At 45.9% G+C, this 19,448-nt stretch overlaps 7 protein-coding genes across 7 annotated transcripts; 1 reads left to right on the top strand and 6 right to left on the bottom strand.

Annotated features, from left to right (window-relative positions):
• Nucleotides 1-141: 141 nt before the first annotated feature.
• Nucleotides 142-591, top strand: GUITHDRAFT_114108 (hypothetical protein; the record flags this gene model as incomplete). Its single annotated transcript, XM_005826782.1, has 1 exon — nt 142-591. The coding sequence occupies one exon, from the start codon at nt 142-144 to the stop codon at nt 589-591; it is 450 nt and encodes a 149-aa protein (XP_005826839.1).
• A 26-nt stretch (nt 592-617) lies between these two features.
• Nucleotides 618-899, bottom strand: GUITHDRAFT_114109 (hypothetical protein; the record flags this gene model as incomplete). The annotated part of the gene is made up of 1 exon (XM_005826783.1): nt 618-899. The coding sequence occupies one exon, from the start codon at nt 897-899 to the stop codon at nt 618-620; it is 282 nt and encodes a 93-aa protein (XP_005826840.1).
• Nucleotides 900-1,348: 449 nt separating this feature from the next.
• Nucleotides 1,349-1,966, bottom strand: GUITHDRAFT_143236 (hypothetical protein; the record flags this gene model as incomplete). The annotated part of the gene is made up of 3 exons (XM_005826784.1): nt 1,349-1,589; nt 1,720-1,769; nt 1,892-1,966. 3 exons carry the CDS (start codon nt 1,964-1,966, stop codon nt 1,349-1,351), a joined length of 366 nt encoding a protein of 121 aa, XP_005826841.1.
• A 2,182-nt stretch (nt 1,967-4,148) lies between these two features.
• Nucleotides 4,149-4,517, bottom strand: GUITHDRAFT_114110 (hypothetical protein; the record flags this gene model as incomplete). Its single annotated transcript, XM_005826785.1, has 1 exon — nt 4,149-4,517. The coding sequence occupies one exon, from the start codon at nt 4,515-4,517 to the stop codon at nt 4,149-4,151; it is 369 nt and encodes a 122-aa protein (XP_005826842.1).
• A 94-nt stretch (nt 4,518-4,611) lies between these two features.
• GUITHDRAFT_143237 (hypothetical protein) lies at nt 4,612-7,310 on the bottom strand (the record flags this gene model as incomplete). Its single annotated transcript, XM_005826786.1, has 3 exons — nt 4,612-6,827; nt 6,877-7,007; nt 7,222-7,310. 3 exons carry the CDS (start codon nt 7,308-7,310, stop codon nt 4,612-4,614), a joined length of 2,436 nt encoding a protein of 811 aa, XP_005826843.1.
• Nucleotides 7,311-13,932: 6,622 nt separating this feature from the next.
• GUITHDRAFT_114112 (hypothetical protein) lies at nt 13,933-16,336 on the bottom strand (the record flags this gene model as incomplete). The annotated part of the gene is made up of 7 exons (XM_005826787.1): nt 13,933-14,566; nt 14,668-14,778; nt 14,836-15,057; nt 15,115-15,380; nt 15,420-15,584; nt 15,634-15,970; nt 16,029-16,336. The coding sequence occupies 7 exons, from the start codon at nt 16,334-16,336 to the stop codon at nt 13,933-13,935; spliced, it is 2,043 nt and encodes a 680-aa protein (XP_005826844.1).
• A 1,462-nt stretch (nt 16,337-17,798) lies between these two features.
• Nucleotides 17,799-19,343, bottom strand: GUITHDRAFT_114113 (hypothetical protein; the record flags this gene model as incomplete). Its single annotated transcript, XM_005826788.1, has 1 exon — nt 17,799-19,343. The coding sequence occupies one exon, from the start codon at nt 19,341-19,343 to the stop codon at nt 17,799-17,801; it is 1,545 nt and encodes a 514-aa protein (XP_005826845.1).
• Between the last annotated feature and the right edge of the window lie 105 nt (nt 19,344-19,448).

The raw sequence follows: 19,448 nt of genomic DNA on the forward strand, positions 1-19,448 counted from the left end.
CGTATATGGTACCAAAAATACCCCCCCCCCCTCCCCGAAAAAACTTCAAGGCAAGTCGTTGAGTACCCCATCATGCAAGAACAATGGCCGATGTATGAAGGCTTGTGTAGCTTCTATAGGAATTATCGCATCTCACACGCGATGTTGCGTGTGTTGTGGAAGGAACACTATGGGGATGCCACCGCTTTCAGGGTTGAGGACGAGGGAGATTTCTGGATCATCTTCCGACAGATCATTGAGGGCAGCCCAGGAAATGTGCCGTATGACACTATTCTGAATGCTTTCAAAGAGAAAAAACTTTATGGACTCAAGGTAATCGAGACCGAGGAGATGTTTCGTCTGGGGTGCAAGCTCGATCCTCTTTTCTGTGTGGACATGAACGGTGACCCCGGTGATTACCTGCTGCCCTGCTACTGCATCATGCAAGACGATATCGCGGAGTATATCTGGGTGAGGCCAGACATGCGGAGACAGGGGCTCGGTCGCCTGTTTGTACAGAAGCTCCGGATCAGGGAGGCATGGAACCCACTGCCCGAGAGCGTCGGGTTCTGGGAGAGCTGCGGTGTAGAGACTGTTGAGAGTCTTTCTTGAAATAAAGAATCGTTTTTATTTTCACACTACTTCGTAACAAGCAACTTTGCAAGATAGTTCTCGACCCCCCTGATGTGACAGAAGTTGGAATTCATGAATGTGATTGCCTTCGTGTAGATCTTGGAGTCCACGGGGATGTTCCTAGACCGGACGAATCTCAGCGCGGCTTTTGTGATCTGCTGATGCAACTCCTCTGGGGAGACCTCGGTGTCATACTCGACAGCACTGAGATAATGGTCGATGTCACCATAGGTGAGCGGGTTTGGGTACGCCGCGCCGAGGGTGAGGTTCTGTATGGAGGACTGCATCCTTCCTTTGATTCTCGCAAGCGCTTCAAGCCCGATATAGAAGCAATTCGAAATTGACTCAAATTCATGAACCTCCTATTACAGGTGGAGTGGGAGTACCCGGTGGTTATACATGAATATATAGTGCAGATAGGGGGTACATATGTGTTACGTGTTATGTTTCCCAGCACAAAATGTAATACGTGAGTACCCCTTAAATTAAGGCTTTAACTCCCGCCCGCAAGAGGCTCATGACTCTGTTTCTGTGGTTTTCATCGGAAGAGCTTAGTGGATAGTAGATGGGTGTTCATTTTTGTGGTAATACATGTTGATTCTCATTCGCGCTTTCTGCGGCTGGCGGCGTTGCAGAAGGTTGTCTTCTTGGAAATCAGAGGAAATGTGGAAAGCAGATGTATGAACGTGATTCAATGCAGTGACTACGAGATTTTTGAGTATCTTTAATGAATAACTCAAAATTTCTTTGGAATCCTCTTGAGAAGGGCTGCAATCAGCCTGTCTTTGTTCTCTAGTTCTAAAGCATGTTTCTGTTGCATCTTGTCGATTTCAGATTCATACTGAAGCTTTGTCTGCTTCACTTTGTCGAATGCTTGATGTTGGAACATCCTTCTTATCCAGGCTTCATATTCGACAACCTTCAAGTTATCAAAGTGATCATTTGACTCAATCTTGACACCAAAAAAATTCAACAAGCTGCGACACAGCATGTCATGATCGGAATCTATAGAAGATTGCAACAAAAATGGAACGAGCTTCCTGATAGTAAACCGGTCAAGCATGTGAAAAAGTCTGATTACATACAGTCGCCATTGAACAGTCTCACGGTTGCTGTACTTGGGGCTCAATATTCGCCCACCGACTCCATTCCCACGGCTGAACAACAAATTACATGTCCAATGTGCAAAAATGCAACTTCGAGCATAATCGAAATCCACAAATGGTTTGTATATCACAACTGCATCAGATTCGCGAGGTATTTGAGGTGGTCGATATACCACAAGAGCCAAAGATACTTTGGGTTTCTTTGACATGCCAATGGAGGAGCGCCGTGCCTTGCGTTTGATGGGCATTGTGACTTCTCAGATTTTCCTAGGTCCCACCCTTTATTATATGTGGAGTGGAGTGGGAGTACCCGGTGGTTATATATGAAGATATGGGGGAAATGGGGGTGGTGGGGGTTATATGGGGTGGTGGGTCATTCCAGGTGGGGTGGGTGTACCCGGTGGTTATATATAAAGATATGGGGGAAATTGGGGGTGGTGGGGTTATATGGGGTGGTCGTCCTATTACAGGTGGACTGGGTGTACCCGGTGGTTATATATAAAGATATGGGGGAGATTGGGGGGTACTGGGGGTACATGAACCTGACTGACATGGGGTAGTCGTCCTATTACAGGTGGACTGGGTGTACCCGGTGGTTATATATAAAGATATGGGGGAGATTGGGGGGTACTGGGGGTACATGAACCTGACTGACGCCGGGGTAGTCGTCCTATTACAGGTGGACTGGGTGTACCCGGTGGTTATACATGAATATATGGGGCAGGCAGGGGGTACTGGGGGTACATGAACCTGAATGACATGGGGTGGTCGTCCTATTACAGGTGGACTGGGTGTACCCGGTGGTTATACATGAATATATAGGGCAGATAGGGGGTACATATGTGTTACGTGTTATGTTTCTCAGCACAAAATGTAATACGTGAGTACCCCTTAAATTAAGGCTTTAATTGGGGGTACAAGGATCTTAGCCGAAGTGTCATTGATTACAGTACGGGTTGTTTTATTGTATCATACCACCCCTCTATGTTTGTCTCTTGGTTATTCCCCCACTTTGACTACCCCTTATTTTACCTGCTTTGTGGGGGTACTAAGTGTCATTAGGGGCCGCGGACTGCGTTACTTAAAGCAAGGGCCTAAGTGTCAAGGTGTGAAAATGAACACTTTGTTGTTTAGCTTTGGTGTTGCGAGTATGGCCTATGATCTGTACAAGAGTTACAACAATTCAGGAGTTTCATTGCTTGGAGTGAAGAAGAGGGTGAGAGAGGAGATCATTGAGACTACTAACAACAGTGGTGTTGTTACTACGATCAAGAACAGTCAAATTATAACTCGGACTATGAAGCAAGATCGAGTTCGGGAACTTGAGGAGGAGTTAAGGAAGTTGACCGATGCAGCACGCAGCGATGCCACCGCCCGCACGACGTCGAACGTATCGGCTGATGGAGGGAATGAGGAAGTTGTTGGGAATGGAGATGATTCTGTACGAAGGCAATCCAAACGACGTAAATTGTGATATTCTTGTTGTTGTAATAAACAAGTGTTATTCAAACGCACTGTTAAGCGGCTCAGCGGCTGAGTTCACTATCAGGCGCGTGACAAGCGACATGTCTCTGCGAAGTGAGTTCCGCTGCCACACATACGACACAGATCGTATTTCTCGCGTATCTGCATTGCGGCATCTCTATGTTCTTCCGCGCTGAGTGCAACGGAAGTATACTTCCACCCTCTCACCTTTGTGATGCCGTGTTTCTTCATCTGGTGCAAAGTCTCATTCCTTTCCCAAGACTCCAAATCATGCGGTATCGCGGGGGTTTCTGGGGCTATCAATTTTGGGTTACCCCATGATTCGGCGAATGGTCCCTTCAAGTGCTGTCCAATGCGTTTATCCACGTTCTTCGATCTGCCCACGTATACCTGTCCGTTGGGATATAACAAGATGTATACTCCGCTCGTACCGGGGAGGAGTTGAGGATACTCGATGGGCTTTTTGTTTATCTCTTCATCCTCGCTTTCTTCACTCGACTCACTACTTTTGACCTTTTCATCATCCATCTCATCATTACGCTGTTCGTATGAGCCCCATTTACGTGAGAAGCACTCTGGAGCGAATTGCCAAGGGTTCCCAACATTGGAGGCATTCCAGAGTCTCCGGTCCGACTTCTCCTGGTCAGCATAGCACTCGCTGGCAAAGTGTCCGGTTTTTCCGCATTGAAAACATGTTCTTCTATTCGAGGTGACGCTCCATTCTGAGACCGCATAACGGGAATTCGTCCAACACTCCGGGGCAATGTGCCCCCACCTCCCACAGTGATAACACACCACTGAGCTCATGCTGCTCTTCCTGTCCTATGCTTGACTGTCAGTCAAGTTTTTACATTCAAGAGGAAATGAAAAAGAAATAAAAATTTAGTCCGCCCGAAATATTCTCTCGATACAAACAATATTCTTTATAGAAAACCTTTTTAACCTTTATACGACAAAAGGATTCCCTGAGGCAAACTCCACAGAGGCAAACTCCTCAATGTCGGTTGGAAACTCATCGGACAAGCACTCCGATCCCCCCCGCCTCTGCTCGCACTTTGATGCTGTATTCCTGTCAGTGCTGATCTTCCTCCTCTTCCATTGTATCGCATCCACAGAGGCAAACTCCTCAATGTCGGCTGGAAACTCATCGGACAAGCACTCCGATCCCCCACACCTCTGCTCGCACTTTGATGCTGTATTCCTGTTAGTGCTGATCTTCCTCCTCTTCCGTTGTATCGCATCCACAGAGGCAAACTCCTCAATATCGGGTGGAAACTCATCGGACAAGCACAAGAGATCCTCAGCCGCCAACATGCCTCCCGTAGACCCTTCCCAGTGCTTTTTTATTTATTGGAAAAAACCAAACCGTAGCAAACTTTGTTTTTAAAAAACAAAAAATACACAAAGATCAACCAAAGCACGTTTCAGGGCAATGAGAGTTCCTCGGGCATACAGAGCACACGCCTGGCTCACTCTGGTAGTATCCGTAGTTGCATCGACATTGCTCTTTCAAAGAAGATCCAGCTGTCGAGTTTGAGTTCTTAAAGCATGCACTTTTCTGGCTTAGGCTACAGTAATTCCCTGCCTCGCATATAGAGCACTGCTCACTCCCTTGCAATGGATTCTTCAAATATGATCCTTCAGGGCAATATTCACACGCTGTCGACGATGCGTTTGAGTATGTGTGGTTTGCGCACAGTTTCATCACCCCATTCACACAAAAGTAACCAGGAACGCACGCAGCACATTGATCGCTCCCTTGCAATGGGTTTTTCAGATATGACCCATCGGGACACAACGCGCATGATGTCCCCGACATGTTCGAATACATATCAACAGGACACTCCTTGCAAATCAAAGATCCCGCTTCGTCGCTGAAATATGACGGAGTACACGAAGTGCACTCTGACTGTGAGATCGCTCCAGAATAATTCAGCGCATATCCTGCGGGACATGGCACGCATTCCAGTGGACCACTCTTGTAGTACCCACTCGGGCATAATATACACTGGTTACTTGACAGATCCCAAACCCCGTTTGGCATGTCTGAACACGCCGTGTCTGGGATGCATGCGCTCTTCGTATTATCCGTATACCCCAACCCAGTCAACGCGTCTATGTATCCGGGAAGGCACGTGCAACGCGTAGACTGTGGGATCGATACCGAATTCGCCGGACAGTCGTAGCAAAACGGGAGCTCTACCTTAGCAGATTGCAGTACCCCTTTCCATTGCCCATGCTGGTTTCCACCCGAGCATGGCAAGCAATCCGTCGTCAACGTTATATATCTTCCCTTCATGTTGCAAGATATCTCATTCTTCTGGTTAGGCCCTGACCACCTGATACCAGAGGCACATAGTCCGTTGTTGTTGTTACAACAACCCACACACCCCCAGCTCTGTGGGCAAGAGTCTGGTGGCGCGCTTGGGTTGTCCCCAATCAACACTCGTTCCCCTGCTCCCGCAAGATTCCAATACGCCCCATTGTCTATACTCCAGATATTCACTTTAGAAATCTCTCTACTCACCCCAAGGTCTATGATTATGAATGGCGGTGTTCGGCAATCGTAGCACCCAATCGATACCTCTTTCGTCACCAAGCCTGTTGTCGTTGGCTCTTCTAATGCATGCTCACACGAACCCCGAACATCAGTGCTTGACGATCCTGGCCCTGTCCATATTCCCTTTCGTTCAAAACCAGGTGTCATCGCCGACCCAATCCTGCACGTGCTCGAACACAACGATCTCTCGTCATCTCCGCATGAGTACAGCAGGTTGATTTTCTCCCCAGTGTATGAGAAGGTGTTTTTCTGGCATGCGTTCAACGACGCACAATCCGTTGGCAATGACGACCCCGCCAGGGAGAAGTTGTTCGCCGGGCACCCCATAATCATACCATCCTTGCAGTAGCTGTTCGCAGGGCATAGCGTACAAGTGTAATCCCCGTTTGCCGGGTAATACCCATTAATGCACACGCAAGCCGAGATCGAAGAAGACAGCTCTACAGACAGCGAATTCGATGGACACGATTGCATCACACTGTTGTTGCAGTAGCTCCCCACAGGGCACCCCCCGCACCTCGATCCCTCCCCTGCAGTCCCATTCCCTTCCACCCAGTAATATCCCGCCTCGCAAGTGCAGTCGTAGATCGACCACGAGAACTGTCCAGCAAAGGAGTTTGTGGGGCATGCCTTGAGGACCCCCCCAAAGCAGTAGCTGTCCACTGGGCACATCTCACAGGTGAACGGTGCGCTGGGTGTGCTGCCTTCAACACGGTGGTATCCAGCCTCACACACACACTCATCCAACCTGCCGGACCCAACCGCTGAAGAAGATAAGTTCGGACAGTGAACGCATTCCTCTATAGACCCAGCCCCTTCATAATCAAGAAACATGTCCGCAGGACAACTCGAGCACCCACCCAAAAACTTCTTGAATTGTCCGACCGGGCACAGCATGCAGTCTTGCCTCTCAATGTCCCACACTCCATTCGTTACGTTTTGACAAGTCGTATTCGCCACACAGACCCGGTTGTAGTCAGGACTACACGCACGCACCTCGATTTCATCAGAACTGCATGCCCCCGTGCAGTTCGCGCAAACTCTGTCTTGTTTGCCATCGATACCTTTTAACAATCACAGTTAAATACAAAAATAAATCATATTACACTTTACCTCCACATGGCGTTATTGCATAGCTTTCATATCCACACTCAGTACATAAAGAACACACACGGTCCAAGTCATTAACACCACACTCGGAAGTCAGATATTCGAATGAAGTGTTACACTCTTGTCGGCAAGGGCTACAAAATATTCACCACTCTGATTTCAAAACAAACATTCATATCAGTGTTCAATTCATTCGAAATTCTCTTCAAATTTACCCGATATTGCCCTGCAGGCACACTGAAGTCTATTAACCATTGACATCCGTTGTATGAACATGGATAGTAACAATATCTTGTAACGATACATGTATGTTGCCAGTATATCTGTTGAGTGCAAGTAGATTCGTACTTTCTCGCAACAGTAAACGTATACGTCGGCTCAACAAACATTACAACTATCAAAATCACACCCAAACTTCCAAGCATTTCTTTCGACATTTTCTCACACGTTTACACCCCGGCATTCTCAAAATACTTATATACATCACCACACACTATTCTGATCCACACCATAATCATTTCATTCCATAGTAAATAAATAGAATACAAAGAATAATAGAACCAGTCAACAACTGCATCCTTCTGCTTTGTTTCCCTTCTTCTTCCATTTCTATTCTTCTCGATGCTTTCTCTTCCTTTTCTATCCTTCTCAATGATTTCAATGCTTTCTCTTCCTTTTCTATCATTGTCGCTGCTTCATATAACATATTCAATCCCTTCCCGTCAGATCCCTGCGTTTCCTCTTCATCACTTTCTATTTCCTCTTCAACTCCACCACCAACTCCACCTCCAGACCCCTCCACAGATCCCTCCAATAGTAGCTCAGCCTCGTCCCCTCCACTCGCAGCCCTCCCAATCCCCGCCTCATCACTCGTAGAGCACGCTCCGCAGCCTTCTGTCTTGCAATCCTATCCTTCTCTTCTGGTCTGTCGTTAATACCAAACGCCCCAATGAATTCTGACGACCCCTTGAAATCTCTCATCAACCGTTTCACTTCTCCATTCGAACACAACACAACAAAAATTAAAAGCAAACTATCCATGCATAGTCGATACATCCCAACCTTCTGCTCTCTGTTCAACGTTCTGAACAAACCCTCTGAGGTCACACGTCTCTCCAATTTCACCGCGTCACTCTTTTTCCTTGACTTATCACGATTCAAGCCACCCCAATGGATTTTATCGTCAAATGCGTAAACAAATCCCTCATCAATCCCCTCAACTTTCACAGAATAACTTTCATCACCAATCCATTTACCATAGATTGCAGCAACAGTCCCCAAAAGCTCTTTAACACGCTCTCCCCCATCCGTAACATGCCCCATAACAATCTCTAAACAAAACTCCCGGATAATATCAAGGCAAATGCATATAACACTCTTATCTTCATCTGATAACCCTCTCATCTGTTTCTTCAAACGATTCAGCTCACTCTGCGCTTTCAACACAAGAGAACTAGTATCCTCACGGTATCGGTTCTTAATCCAATCACTCATAATTCCACTCTCTCACAAATACAACCTTTCCACACAATCAGTTTATTAATATACCAAAAAGCAATTGATAAAAATCAAACTCCAAAAACACCAAAGCTAAAGTCATCACAAAAATTTTAATTCCGCCGAAAACAACACAGACCTTCATACGCACCTGCCCATTCCCCATAGAACTCAGGAACAAAACCAAGCGTCCGAAAAAGATTATTCAGAGTATGCTGCTCCCCATACTCAATGCCAATCAGCGATGAATCCTTCTCAATCAGATCATTCACCCCAATCCGTTGCCATTCACCACGCTTCAGCAAAATAAGACGGTTCAAAAAAGTCCACCCATAACGCTGATTCACAGTAATCTTCGTAATACCAAGAAATCCATTCAGTTGCAACTTCATCTCACCACCATCCATTATACTCCCTTCCAACACACTCTCGTCACGCTCCAACTCAACCAATCCAAACCATTGGCAAAGCTCCAAAAACATCCAAAAAGTACGGTTCTTGTTCTTCATACGTTGGCTCTTCAAATATCGCTCTCGAAGGAACCGCCGGCTCACTTCATCCATACCAAAAACCTTCAAACTCTGCACTTCATTGAAGTTCTCCAAAATGCTCCGATACGACTTCTTCCAAATAGTCTGCCCTGCTCGAGCTCGCACTTGTTTGCTCCCAACTCCCGAAATACAAACAAGACTCTCAATCACAATCTTATCAGACTCGGAAACCACACTTTCATTCACCACACCCACACCAATCAAACTCTCCGCAAGCTCGCTCATCGCAATCCCACACAAAAAAACCCTTCCCACCTCGAGTCCTTTTATAAACACAAGCTAGGAAAGTCGTTATATGTCCGTTATGAATAACGAACGTTACGGAAGTTACAAAACCGTTAAAAATCAAATACACGTTATTGGTGACAAAATGATTTTTGTAAAGTATATAAAGCAAACACTGTACACACATCAATTTTTCAATGACAACATGAAAAAGAAGAAAAACACACCGATTTTAGTCCATAGCAATGGCAAACAGCTGATGGCTAATATCACCAACGCTATCATTAAAAACGAAAACAAACTCTGCAATTTAGATCATATTTTTCAAAAACAATACAATAAATCAAACATAAAATAATCTAATAGAATAAATCTAAACATAAACAAAAATAAGTTGTTATTGTAATATATAATAAACTTGACATAAACTACATATTCTTATTGTAATATACAACAAAACTAACATAAAATACATGATTTCCCGATATCACACATAAGCAACAAACAAATCTGACAGTCCATCCCGAAAAACACACATAAAACAACAACATTCTCCGATTCGTACTCCAATACATATAAATTATTAACCACACAACACTACCATCATCATGCCCACATCACAATCTGAACAAAATACACAAGCAAAAACCAACAAATCAAAATACAATACTATAATACTATACATACTATTCTTTCTATTCTGGCTAACAGCAATCACTGCTTGGTACTACAAACCAGCACCCATAAATAACATAAACAAAAGAAGACAGGATTCACAGGATAAACTCAATATGCCATTCCTATTACATTGGTTCCTCTCAAACATTATCATCGCAATATTCTTCCTCGCTCTGCCTTTAATTCTATCTCTCTATTCTTCCAAAATAATATCCTTATCAAAATTCCAACTTCTCCTCCCAATAACTGTAACATCATTGGTTGCAATAATGGCCTGGTTGCTCTTCGATCCTTTTACAGATAAAAAATCTTCACAACCATATACACAAAACGAACTACTGATTGTCTCAATCGGTGGTATTTTCATTATCGCTTGTTTCATTTTCATCCTATCATGCATATTACTCTGTACTACACAACAACACTCTGACATACAACAAACTCAAATACAAACAGCCACATCCGAATCTAAATACATCCGTTATCAACCTTTAGTAACATTCCCTCTTGATAAATACCCATACATCCATGCATTTCAATAAAAAATATTCAATTGCTGCACTTTTTACTGTTCTCCTTTTTCAAAAAATCTATTCAAAAATCTGTAACATTTGCTGTTTTCAAGTGCTCAATTTCAACCATTCTCAACGCCTCATTTTTTCCTCTTAAGTTGAAATTTTCATTATCAGTAAACTTCCAAAAATTCACTTAAAGACCACCACGAGAACGTCGAAAAGGACGAATTAACTCCAATTTTAATCACATTTCCGGAATGCGTCAAAACTAGCGTCAAAAGACCTACCAGGGGGGGGGGGTTTTACATATATATAATTTTTTTGAACCGGTTTTGATTAATGACCCTCCATACTCACCAGATTTCCTATGTGGGTCACTAAGTAAAAACCCCAAGGGTCCGACCCTGGCCCTCAAAGCTAGGGGATCCCAAGGCATCTGCCAGGGATAACAGTGGCTTGACTATAACCACTCACACCTGCACATGGCCGATTTCATATATGGGTCACTAAGTAAAAACCCCAAGGGTCCGACCCTGGCCCTCAAAACTAGGGGATCCCAAGGCACCTCCCAGACCGGGATCACATGACGATGACTGGCTATAACCCCTGCCTCCTCTGCATAGGTCCCAGATTTCATATATGGGTCACTAAGTAAAAACCCCAAGGGTCCGACCCTGGCCCTCAAAACTAGGGGATCCCAAGACAAAGGCACCTGCCAGGGATCACATGACGATGGCTGGCTATAACCCCTGCCTCCTCTGCATAGGTCCCAGATTTCATATATGGGTCACTAAGTAAAAACCCCAAGGGTCCGACCCTGACCCTCAAAGCTAGGGGATCCCAAAGCACCTCCCAGACCAAGGCACCTGCCAGGGATCACATGACGATGACTGGCTATAACCCCTGCCTCCTCTGCATAGGTCCCAGATTTCATATATGGGTCACTAAGTAAAAACCCCAAGGGTCCGACCCTGGCCCTCAGAGCTAGGTATACACAATTTTTATCTAATTAGCTAATTCAAATAATCCATTTTTTTAAAAAAAAATTGCTCAGTATAAAACTTTATGATAATCGAAAGAGTCAACCGAGTTGGTACGGGAGGAGGTTGCTTTGAGTCTGGAGCCTATGAAGGAGGTCGGCCTGGAAGGCTTCCTCGTAGCCTATGAGGTAGTGAAGGTAGAGCCACTGCCTCTTCTCGAAGTCCGAGGAGTCCTGGTGAAAGAGGAAGGAATGCTGCATGCGGGAGTAGCTACATGCCCTTGCGCGGCTTGCATGGAGTTCGTCATGCAATTCGAAGAGGCGGTTTGAGTTGAACAAGATACGGGAGTCGTCCGCGCCGTGCTGCGCCGCCTTCTCCTCGACCAGTTGACAGGGGTATATGTCACACGAAAGGTTGAAAGCAAGGAGCGGTGGGTTGATCATGTCAAATGGCTGGGTGTCTAGGTTGGATTTTTCTTTTAATTTTAAAAAAAAACAACACAAAGTTCAAAAAATTAAAAAAACAAAAATCCTATTTTTGGTTTGTTGTGTTGGGAGGGTTGGTAACTTTGTCGATATTGTCGCAGGTATCCATGAGGGTTTTGCTGATTGTTTGCAAGAAGTTTTTCATGTCCTGAGATACTCTTTTTGCTTTTGATTTTTTGTCGATTTCTTCGAGTACCCATTTGATATCTGTTTCGATATGATCGAGAAGCACCTGAAGCGTGCTCATGTATGTGTTGACCTCCGTGTTGTTCATATTAATTTGATTGCTTGTTCTCCGTTCTGTGGTGAAGGCGTGGCCTATCCTGGCTGCAAGAAGGGGGTATGTGATAGGGATGTAATTGAGGGGTCGAGGCCAATCCCTGGTGTCGGTGGTAGCGTACAAAAAGGTACCAAGCCCAGCTCCGAGGGTGGTTGGAGTGAGGTAGCGTGCCATGGTGTGTTTCTGTGGAGGTTCGGTTGGATCAATATATACTTAGATAAGTGACACCCGAGCGGGAAAAAATTGATTGCCAACGATATGTTTTTGAAGAAAGGACTTGTGCATAAAGGACGTCAGATCTACAAAGTTCAACGAGAAAAACAAAAATCATGTTTTTTCGATATCAGCAAGAGTCTCCTTGAGGATTTCGTGTATTGATTGCAAGAAGTTTTTCATATCCTTAGACCCCCACCTTGTATCCAGGATCGGTCACGCCTATACATTGAGGTGTCGAGGCCAATCCTTGGTGTCGGTGGTAGCGGACAAAAAGATACCAAACTCGGTTGGAGTGAGGTAGCGTGCCATGGTGAGTTTCTGTGGAGGTTGGATTGGGTCAATATATACACTTCAATAAGTGAAAGCGAGAACAAATTGATTGCCGACGATAATGTTGTGATTGGAGTGTATATATGTTTTTGAAGCAAAGCCCTGCCACGTGTTGTGAGGATGGAAAATGCACATCAGTTGCAGTACATAAAGAACAGGGATATTGATGATAAGCTGTTAGATGAAGCGTTCAAAAAATTCGAAGAAATCCAAGCACTTGGCTACACAGACGCGGCATTTGACAATAGTCTTGATGATAATGATTGGAGGCAATTATGTATTTGCTTGGATATTTTCTGGCGGTACATGCATGCGTTGGATACAAAGAAGTTTGACAATGGAAATGGGAATATGGAGCAACGGGTGCTTGAGATCTGGGAGAAACACAAACGCCTCTTCACGAGTTTCTACAATTTTTACGCAATGCTCGAAGGGACCTCACCGTCGAAGGCGTTTCATGGGGCAGACTTGCGGAAAAAAGAGAAAGTGAGCATAGAAACCGTGTTGCAAATGAACCGTGATATGTTCTGGGGATGGTTTCCAAATATACAAGGAAATAAGAAAGATCTAACGAAAAAATTCAAGAAAATTCATGAAGCCCCTGTAAAGCCTGACCAAAACTATCTATTCGTTGGGTTGAGTTCAACGAAGAGGGAGGCGTTCGACAAGCTTTACAAGGACACGGCGCTTATGATGTGCATTGTTTTGTGCGAGGATCGTGCTCCAGTATCCAATAGGTCGATGGATTTCGTACAACAGTTTGGTTTGAAGAGTGGTCAACAAGAGGATACCCCCGAGAGTTCGAGTAATGAAATGTCCGATCAAGAAGGCTCGGAACATATTTCCAGTCCGAGTAATGAAATGTCCGATCAAGAAGGCTCGGAACATATTTCCAGTTCGAGTGATGAAATGTCCGATCAAGAAGGCTCGGAACATATTTCCAGTTCGAGCAATAGAATGCCCGATCAAAGAGGCTCGAAACATAGTTCCATTTGGAGTGAAGATGAGGAAGAGGAGGATAATGTTCGCAGCAGCTCAAGCAATGCGATGGGGGTCAATTTGTTGAAGAGGCGGGTTGGCGACCTTGTGTTCTTTCCCCTTGTCTATCCTCTTGTTTCTGCGGGGGTTGGACCGTTTGTATCTAGGAGGCCATGGTATGTCAGACATCCCTTGTATGCGGGGGGGTCTGTGCTGGGAGCTGGAGCGGTGGCGTCGGCGATGCGGCCGTATTTTGGGCGCTACTATCAATTTTATTAGCTACTTTCATGACATAGCTGGAGCGGTGCCATCAGCGATGCCATTTCACCCTTGAAAATCAAGCCCCATGACAGCACGTGAGCGCACAAGCGCCTTGACGAGCTGCACGTGTAAACGCATGATCAAGGGTTCCCATTTCTCTACAGTTGGATTCGTCTCCAAGGTCGGAAGGGACTCCTTGACTCCCTCTATATACCCACGTAAAGTGTTCAAGGACAGAAAATACTCTCCATATGAGGGATTCCACAGGCCCGAGACTGCAGAAACGAGCATTTCAGCCGCATGATTCAGTGCCCTTTTCAGCGACTTGTAATTTTCCTGGCCGAGCTGATGATACCTGGAGTTGAAGAACTGACCCAATAGCAATAACGCAGTAGTGTTCTTCAAGAGAGTTTGCAGTTGATGGACGTGGCTTGATTTGTTCAGTTTGTCAAACGGGACCTTTACCAAGTGATTTACATACTCGAGATCCTCCTCAACGCGGCGAAGGATCACTCGACTCTGACGAAGCCTCTCAATCATGTCGAGGAGGGGTTTCGTTGGTCCCTTCTCCAGAGCACCAACGAAATGGGTGAGCGACTGTATCTCAGCATTCAATAGAGTGTGGTTTTTCAGATCACTTTCCAACGAAAGCCAGAGCGGAACTCCACCTGCTTGAGCGGGGGTCATCTGCTGCGATCTGCAGCGGGCACAGATGAGCATCCGATGTCGGATGTGGATTCGACCCCCTTTTTAATATTTATCTGCTTTTATTGTAGTTGAATTTGTAGCATTAACTACAAGTCTCTTTCAAGACGAGCAATCCCGTCGTTGAGGGATTTCTTCAATTTAGCAAAGGTAACCTCTGCCAGAGCCTCCAACAATCCGAGAGTTTTGATGTAGAGCTTGAACCTTTGTGTGGGGAAAGGGAAACGGTCAGCGTAGAGGTAAAAGTCAGGCGACAGTCACCTTCGAGAGTAGTGCTTATCGATCGATGCCGAGTCTGAGGCCTTTACAAGTTCGCTTTCCAAGTCCTTGTTGATTGCGCTCAACAAGCTCATCCAGCAGCGTGCTTTGGCGAGCACCGCAGCAACCTCCGGGAACTTTATGCATTGAAGGGAGCTTTCCAATGCCACATGGAAGAGTTTCCTCTCGATGCCCGAGAAGGGGATCGAGGGGCCCTCCTTGCAACTGTTTTGAAAAGAGAAAGAGTCATGGAAGGGTTGAAGCAAGAGGGAGGGCTCTCACTCAATCAGGAATTCGCAGGTCTTGTCTGCGAGGGAGACCACGAGTTCGACAAGCGCGGGGCTACGATGTTCTGGCTTGAGGGCCTCCATCACGTGGTTGTAGCCGTCGAGGAACATCGCGGCGTGAGAGTCCTTGAACGGCTCGTGCACGGAGTTGAGGTGCGAGGTCACCTGCTTGAGGACGTTGTCGGAAGTCATCAGCTCCCTGACTTTCTCCGAGTGCTTTGCAAGTGCTGGAATGGCGTAGTACATCTCGGAGTGAATGAACTATTGAGGGTATGGTCAGCGATGGGTAAAGAGGGCAACCCGCTTTACATTGTGGTGGAGACGGAGCTTGGAGAACACGCTGTAAAAGATGTTTTTGGCTTGCTCTGGATCGAGTCCAATGGATTCGTACATCTCGAACGCGTTGAAGACCGGGGCGAGCTCCAACGCGTTGTTTTGCTTCGCGAGCATCACAAAGACTTGGATCTATTCAAGGAGTCAAGCGATAGGATGAGGGGCGATGGTTGAGGGGTACCTGGTCCGCATTGAGCTTCGGGAGGTGCTTTTCCTTGATGATCTGGGACCTTTGGTCTTCGGAGAGGCCAGGGTTGGAGAGATTCACCTGGGTCCTGACGCTGCTCATATACTCGGAATGGACATCTATAAGGGTCAACATGAGATCAACCAGGATCACGAACGTCCCCTTCTTCTCCACTGCCGGCATGCAGTCGATCAGGGTGTAAACACAGAGCTCTTGCTCCTGGATGTGGAACTGCTTGAAGTCGCGCAGGAGGAGCTGTGACAGCACCGCCCCCAGCGCGTTGGTCACCGTCGGGGAGTCCCTGTGCCCGGCGGCGGCGTTGCACACGATCCTGCAAAGGGAAGGACCACGGGGTCACGAAAACTGCAAGGAACACAGAGGTCGCTCACCGGAGGCGCTCGGCGCTGTTGACGCAGTTCGCCCGCAAAATGGAGTTAGTCTTGAAAATCGCCGAGAGAGCAGCCTCCACAACGCTTGCGCTGTCTTTGAACTCGGAGAGAATGTTGAAGCAATCCATGGTCGAGTCTAGGGCAATGTTCTGGATCCCCTGCCCTGCGAGGATGAGCATGGCTTTTTGTTCGCTCTGCAGCCTCTGCAACGGTCCCCCGAGATCATCCGATTCTGAGGAGGTCTCGCGGGAGGTGTTGACCGAGCGAGCGCGCTTCAGTTTTGGCGAGAACAGATCTTCGTGCTGCATTCTGCGTGTTTGTTGGCTGGCAGAGATTTTAAAAAAACCGCGGACAGGCGAATGATTTAAAGGGATTTACTACTGAGCCTAGAAGTATTTATTGGCAACCAGACAGAAAATAAATTAATGACGTGTCTGTTTTAACAGGGGTAGTACCGGTCCGTGTCCAAACAGAGACCCTGTCAGTCACAGGGTACTCAAATTACCCTCTTGGTCATCGGTTTTTTAAAAAAGAGTTTTGTTTGTACCACCGGTACATATTCCAAAGAGATACAGTCCAACGAGGGGTACTCATTACCCACTTTTTCATAAGTATTTTAAAAGGAGGTGGCCATCAATATTTTTAAAAAAGTGTTCTTTTTACCACCGGTACAAAATAGAGATAGATACAGTCAAAAGAGGGGTACTCAAATACCCTCTGGGTCATCAAAATTTTAAAAGGAGGTGGCCATCAATATTTTTAAAAAAGTGTTCTTTTTACCACCGGTACAAAATAGAGATAGATACAGTCAAAAGAGGGGTACTCAAATACCCTCTGGGTCATCAAAATTTTAAAAGGAGGTGGCCATCAATTTTGTAAAAAGAGGGTTGTTTATACCACCGGTACATAATAGAGATAGATACAGCCAAATGAGGGGTACTCAAATCACCCTCTTGGTCATCAAAATTTGAAAAGGAGGAATATATAAAATATTTCTGATCGAAAGTATTTTAAAAAATGAGCACCGTATACTACCGGTATGTCTTCCACTGACATGCAGGCAAACGAGGGGGTCCTCAAATCACCCTCTTGGTCATCATTGTTTTACCTATAAACGACAAACTAAAATAAATTTCAAAATCTAAGAAAGTTTGAAGTCTACAAGCTATGGTATGTACCCCCATCGGGAGCATACCCGCTAAGAGCGAACAAATGAATGTTTCTCTTAACGACCCTCAATAGTCAAAGACTACTGAGGGTGATGATACAAAGGTCTTTGCAGGAATACAGGTCTTGCAGGAAGTGTCCTGAGACTAAGTAATATATTCATGGCTGCATTGACATCCCAGGAACAAATAGGGTCTTGAAACATTTGGTGGAGCAACACCATTTCAACCCCCAACGCTTGATCTTCGTGTATTATGTTTCCCTTTTTGTATTGAATGTATCAAAACATCACATCTTTTTTATTCACTGGGTCAGCTTTCGAATTTGAATATACCCATCACATTTATATCCTTTTTTTCAACAAAAAACATTCACCACTAGGGTACATTACTTATCATAAATTTGATACAATTTTTGCGTTTATGAATCTTGTGATTCCCTGGGGAATCCTTTTGTCGTATAAAGGATAAAAAAAATTTGTCAAAAGAGTTTGTCATGCCTGGAAGACACAACTCGGCTCTCAACCTCGTTCAAACAGAGATCATCTCGCACCAACTTGAGAGCTATGATCAAGGTATCCCTGCAATAACACAATCAAAAGCCTCAAACATTTCCGGCTCTCTCACGGGAGCGGGCTGCGGCAGCCCCGATCGCCGCTGCACCGCCGATGCTGGCACCGGCCATGATGGGATAGCGGATGTAACCGGGCTTCCTCCGAAGAAGAGGATTCAACTGCCAGTGGACCACGGGGTACACGAGGGGGGCATAAAGCAAGTTGCGCCATAGGGAGCTGGGAGGGGGCCGCGATTCCGGGAGGGGGTGGTGTGAGCGGAGGTTGAGGCTCGTTTTTGGAGGCTGGGAGAATCTCTTGGTGTTGATCAGGCAGATCGCCCTTGATGACAGATAAAAGGTGTCTAGCAGCAGCTTGTAGAAGTCCGCAGCCATGTCGTGGGAGACACCGGGTGAAGCTGCGGTCAGAGCATCGGAAAAGTGCCTTTCGCTGGGAAGTGCGGTTCCTGGATTCTGGATGAAGGGGTTGTTTAGATCCCAATAGCGATAACTCTCATCCATCAGCTTGAAGTGCAGTGTGGACTTGTCATTGATCAAAGACAAGGGTCGGAATCTGTGCAGGAGTTTTTTCAGGTCATCTTGATAGAATCGATGATAAGGCTGCACAGCTTCTATCACGTCACGGATTCTCTGCAATACAGAGGATTGATTGATCCGCACGTCCATGTGATGCCTTGCGAGATCCATGTTTTTCCATAGTTGGAGAATCGAGGTACAGAAACTATCCAACTTCTTTGCCGTTTCCTGCAGGGATGCGACGGAGTATGGGTCGTGGGAGGGTTTTGTTTTGTTCGGGATGAGCTCCTCCAGCTCCGTGAAGATCAACCTTTGATACGCAGGTTTGGATGTGGTCCTGTAGCCATCAAAGGACCATTTGTAGCTGTCGTAGCCCTCGTGATTGGTTTTCAAGATATCTTGAAGGTCTTGCGAATATGTTCGTTGGTATGAACGCCACGAGATTTTATCTAACGACTTTATGATCAGTGAGATCAACAGAGCAACTTCTCTGAGGTTGTTGGTGGGGTTGTTCTTCTGGTTGGTTGGATACTCCTCGCCGTAGAAGAAGGTGAGGGATGTCAGAACGTCCTTTTCAGTCTGTTCAGAATTGCCGTAGATGAAAGAGTTGAGGAGACTCTGCCACTGCAAGACCCCCTTTTTCAACTCAGCAGCGTCTGCCTTCAGTGACATCTTCGCAATTGTGGGCGCGATTAGGTTCGCTTCAAAATTTACCCCGAGTACATCGGTGTGGGCCTGCACTACTTGAGCAATGGCTAGGTCCCTCTCCGATCTCGGCTGTACAGAGCGCCTGAAGATTTCAATGGATTCCATGAGTTCTGATCGGATGAGATTGCTTTTCAGCTGTGGGTGTTTGTCGATGAGAGGATCAAGGACTTGGAGCAAGAAGAAAGAGACTATCTTCATCGATACAAGGAAGCTCTCATCGTTCATCAAGTCAAAGACCTCATTCTCGAGCTCATTCAAGGCATCCAGCAGCATATCCTTTCTTTCATACCGGTATCCTGTCTCAAACCAGCGGAAATTGAAACTTGTCAGCCATTCATCGGGTTGGTCAACCATGTTTCTCACGCGTGATCCGTTTTGAAATAAATAGTGAAAAAAACCAAAAGATTCCATCGTTTCGACAGCTTTACTGAAAACAAACAGTACACGAATCTACCCTCA

This window comes from Guillardia theta, assembly GCF_000315625.1.
Source record: "Guillardia theta CCMP2712 unplaced genomic scaffold GUITHscaffold_72, whole genome shotgun sequence".
NCBI classification, from domain to species: Eukaryota; class Cryptophyceae; order Pyrenomonadales; family Geminigeraceae; genus Guillardia; species Guillardia theta.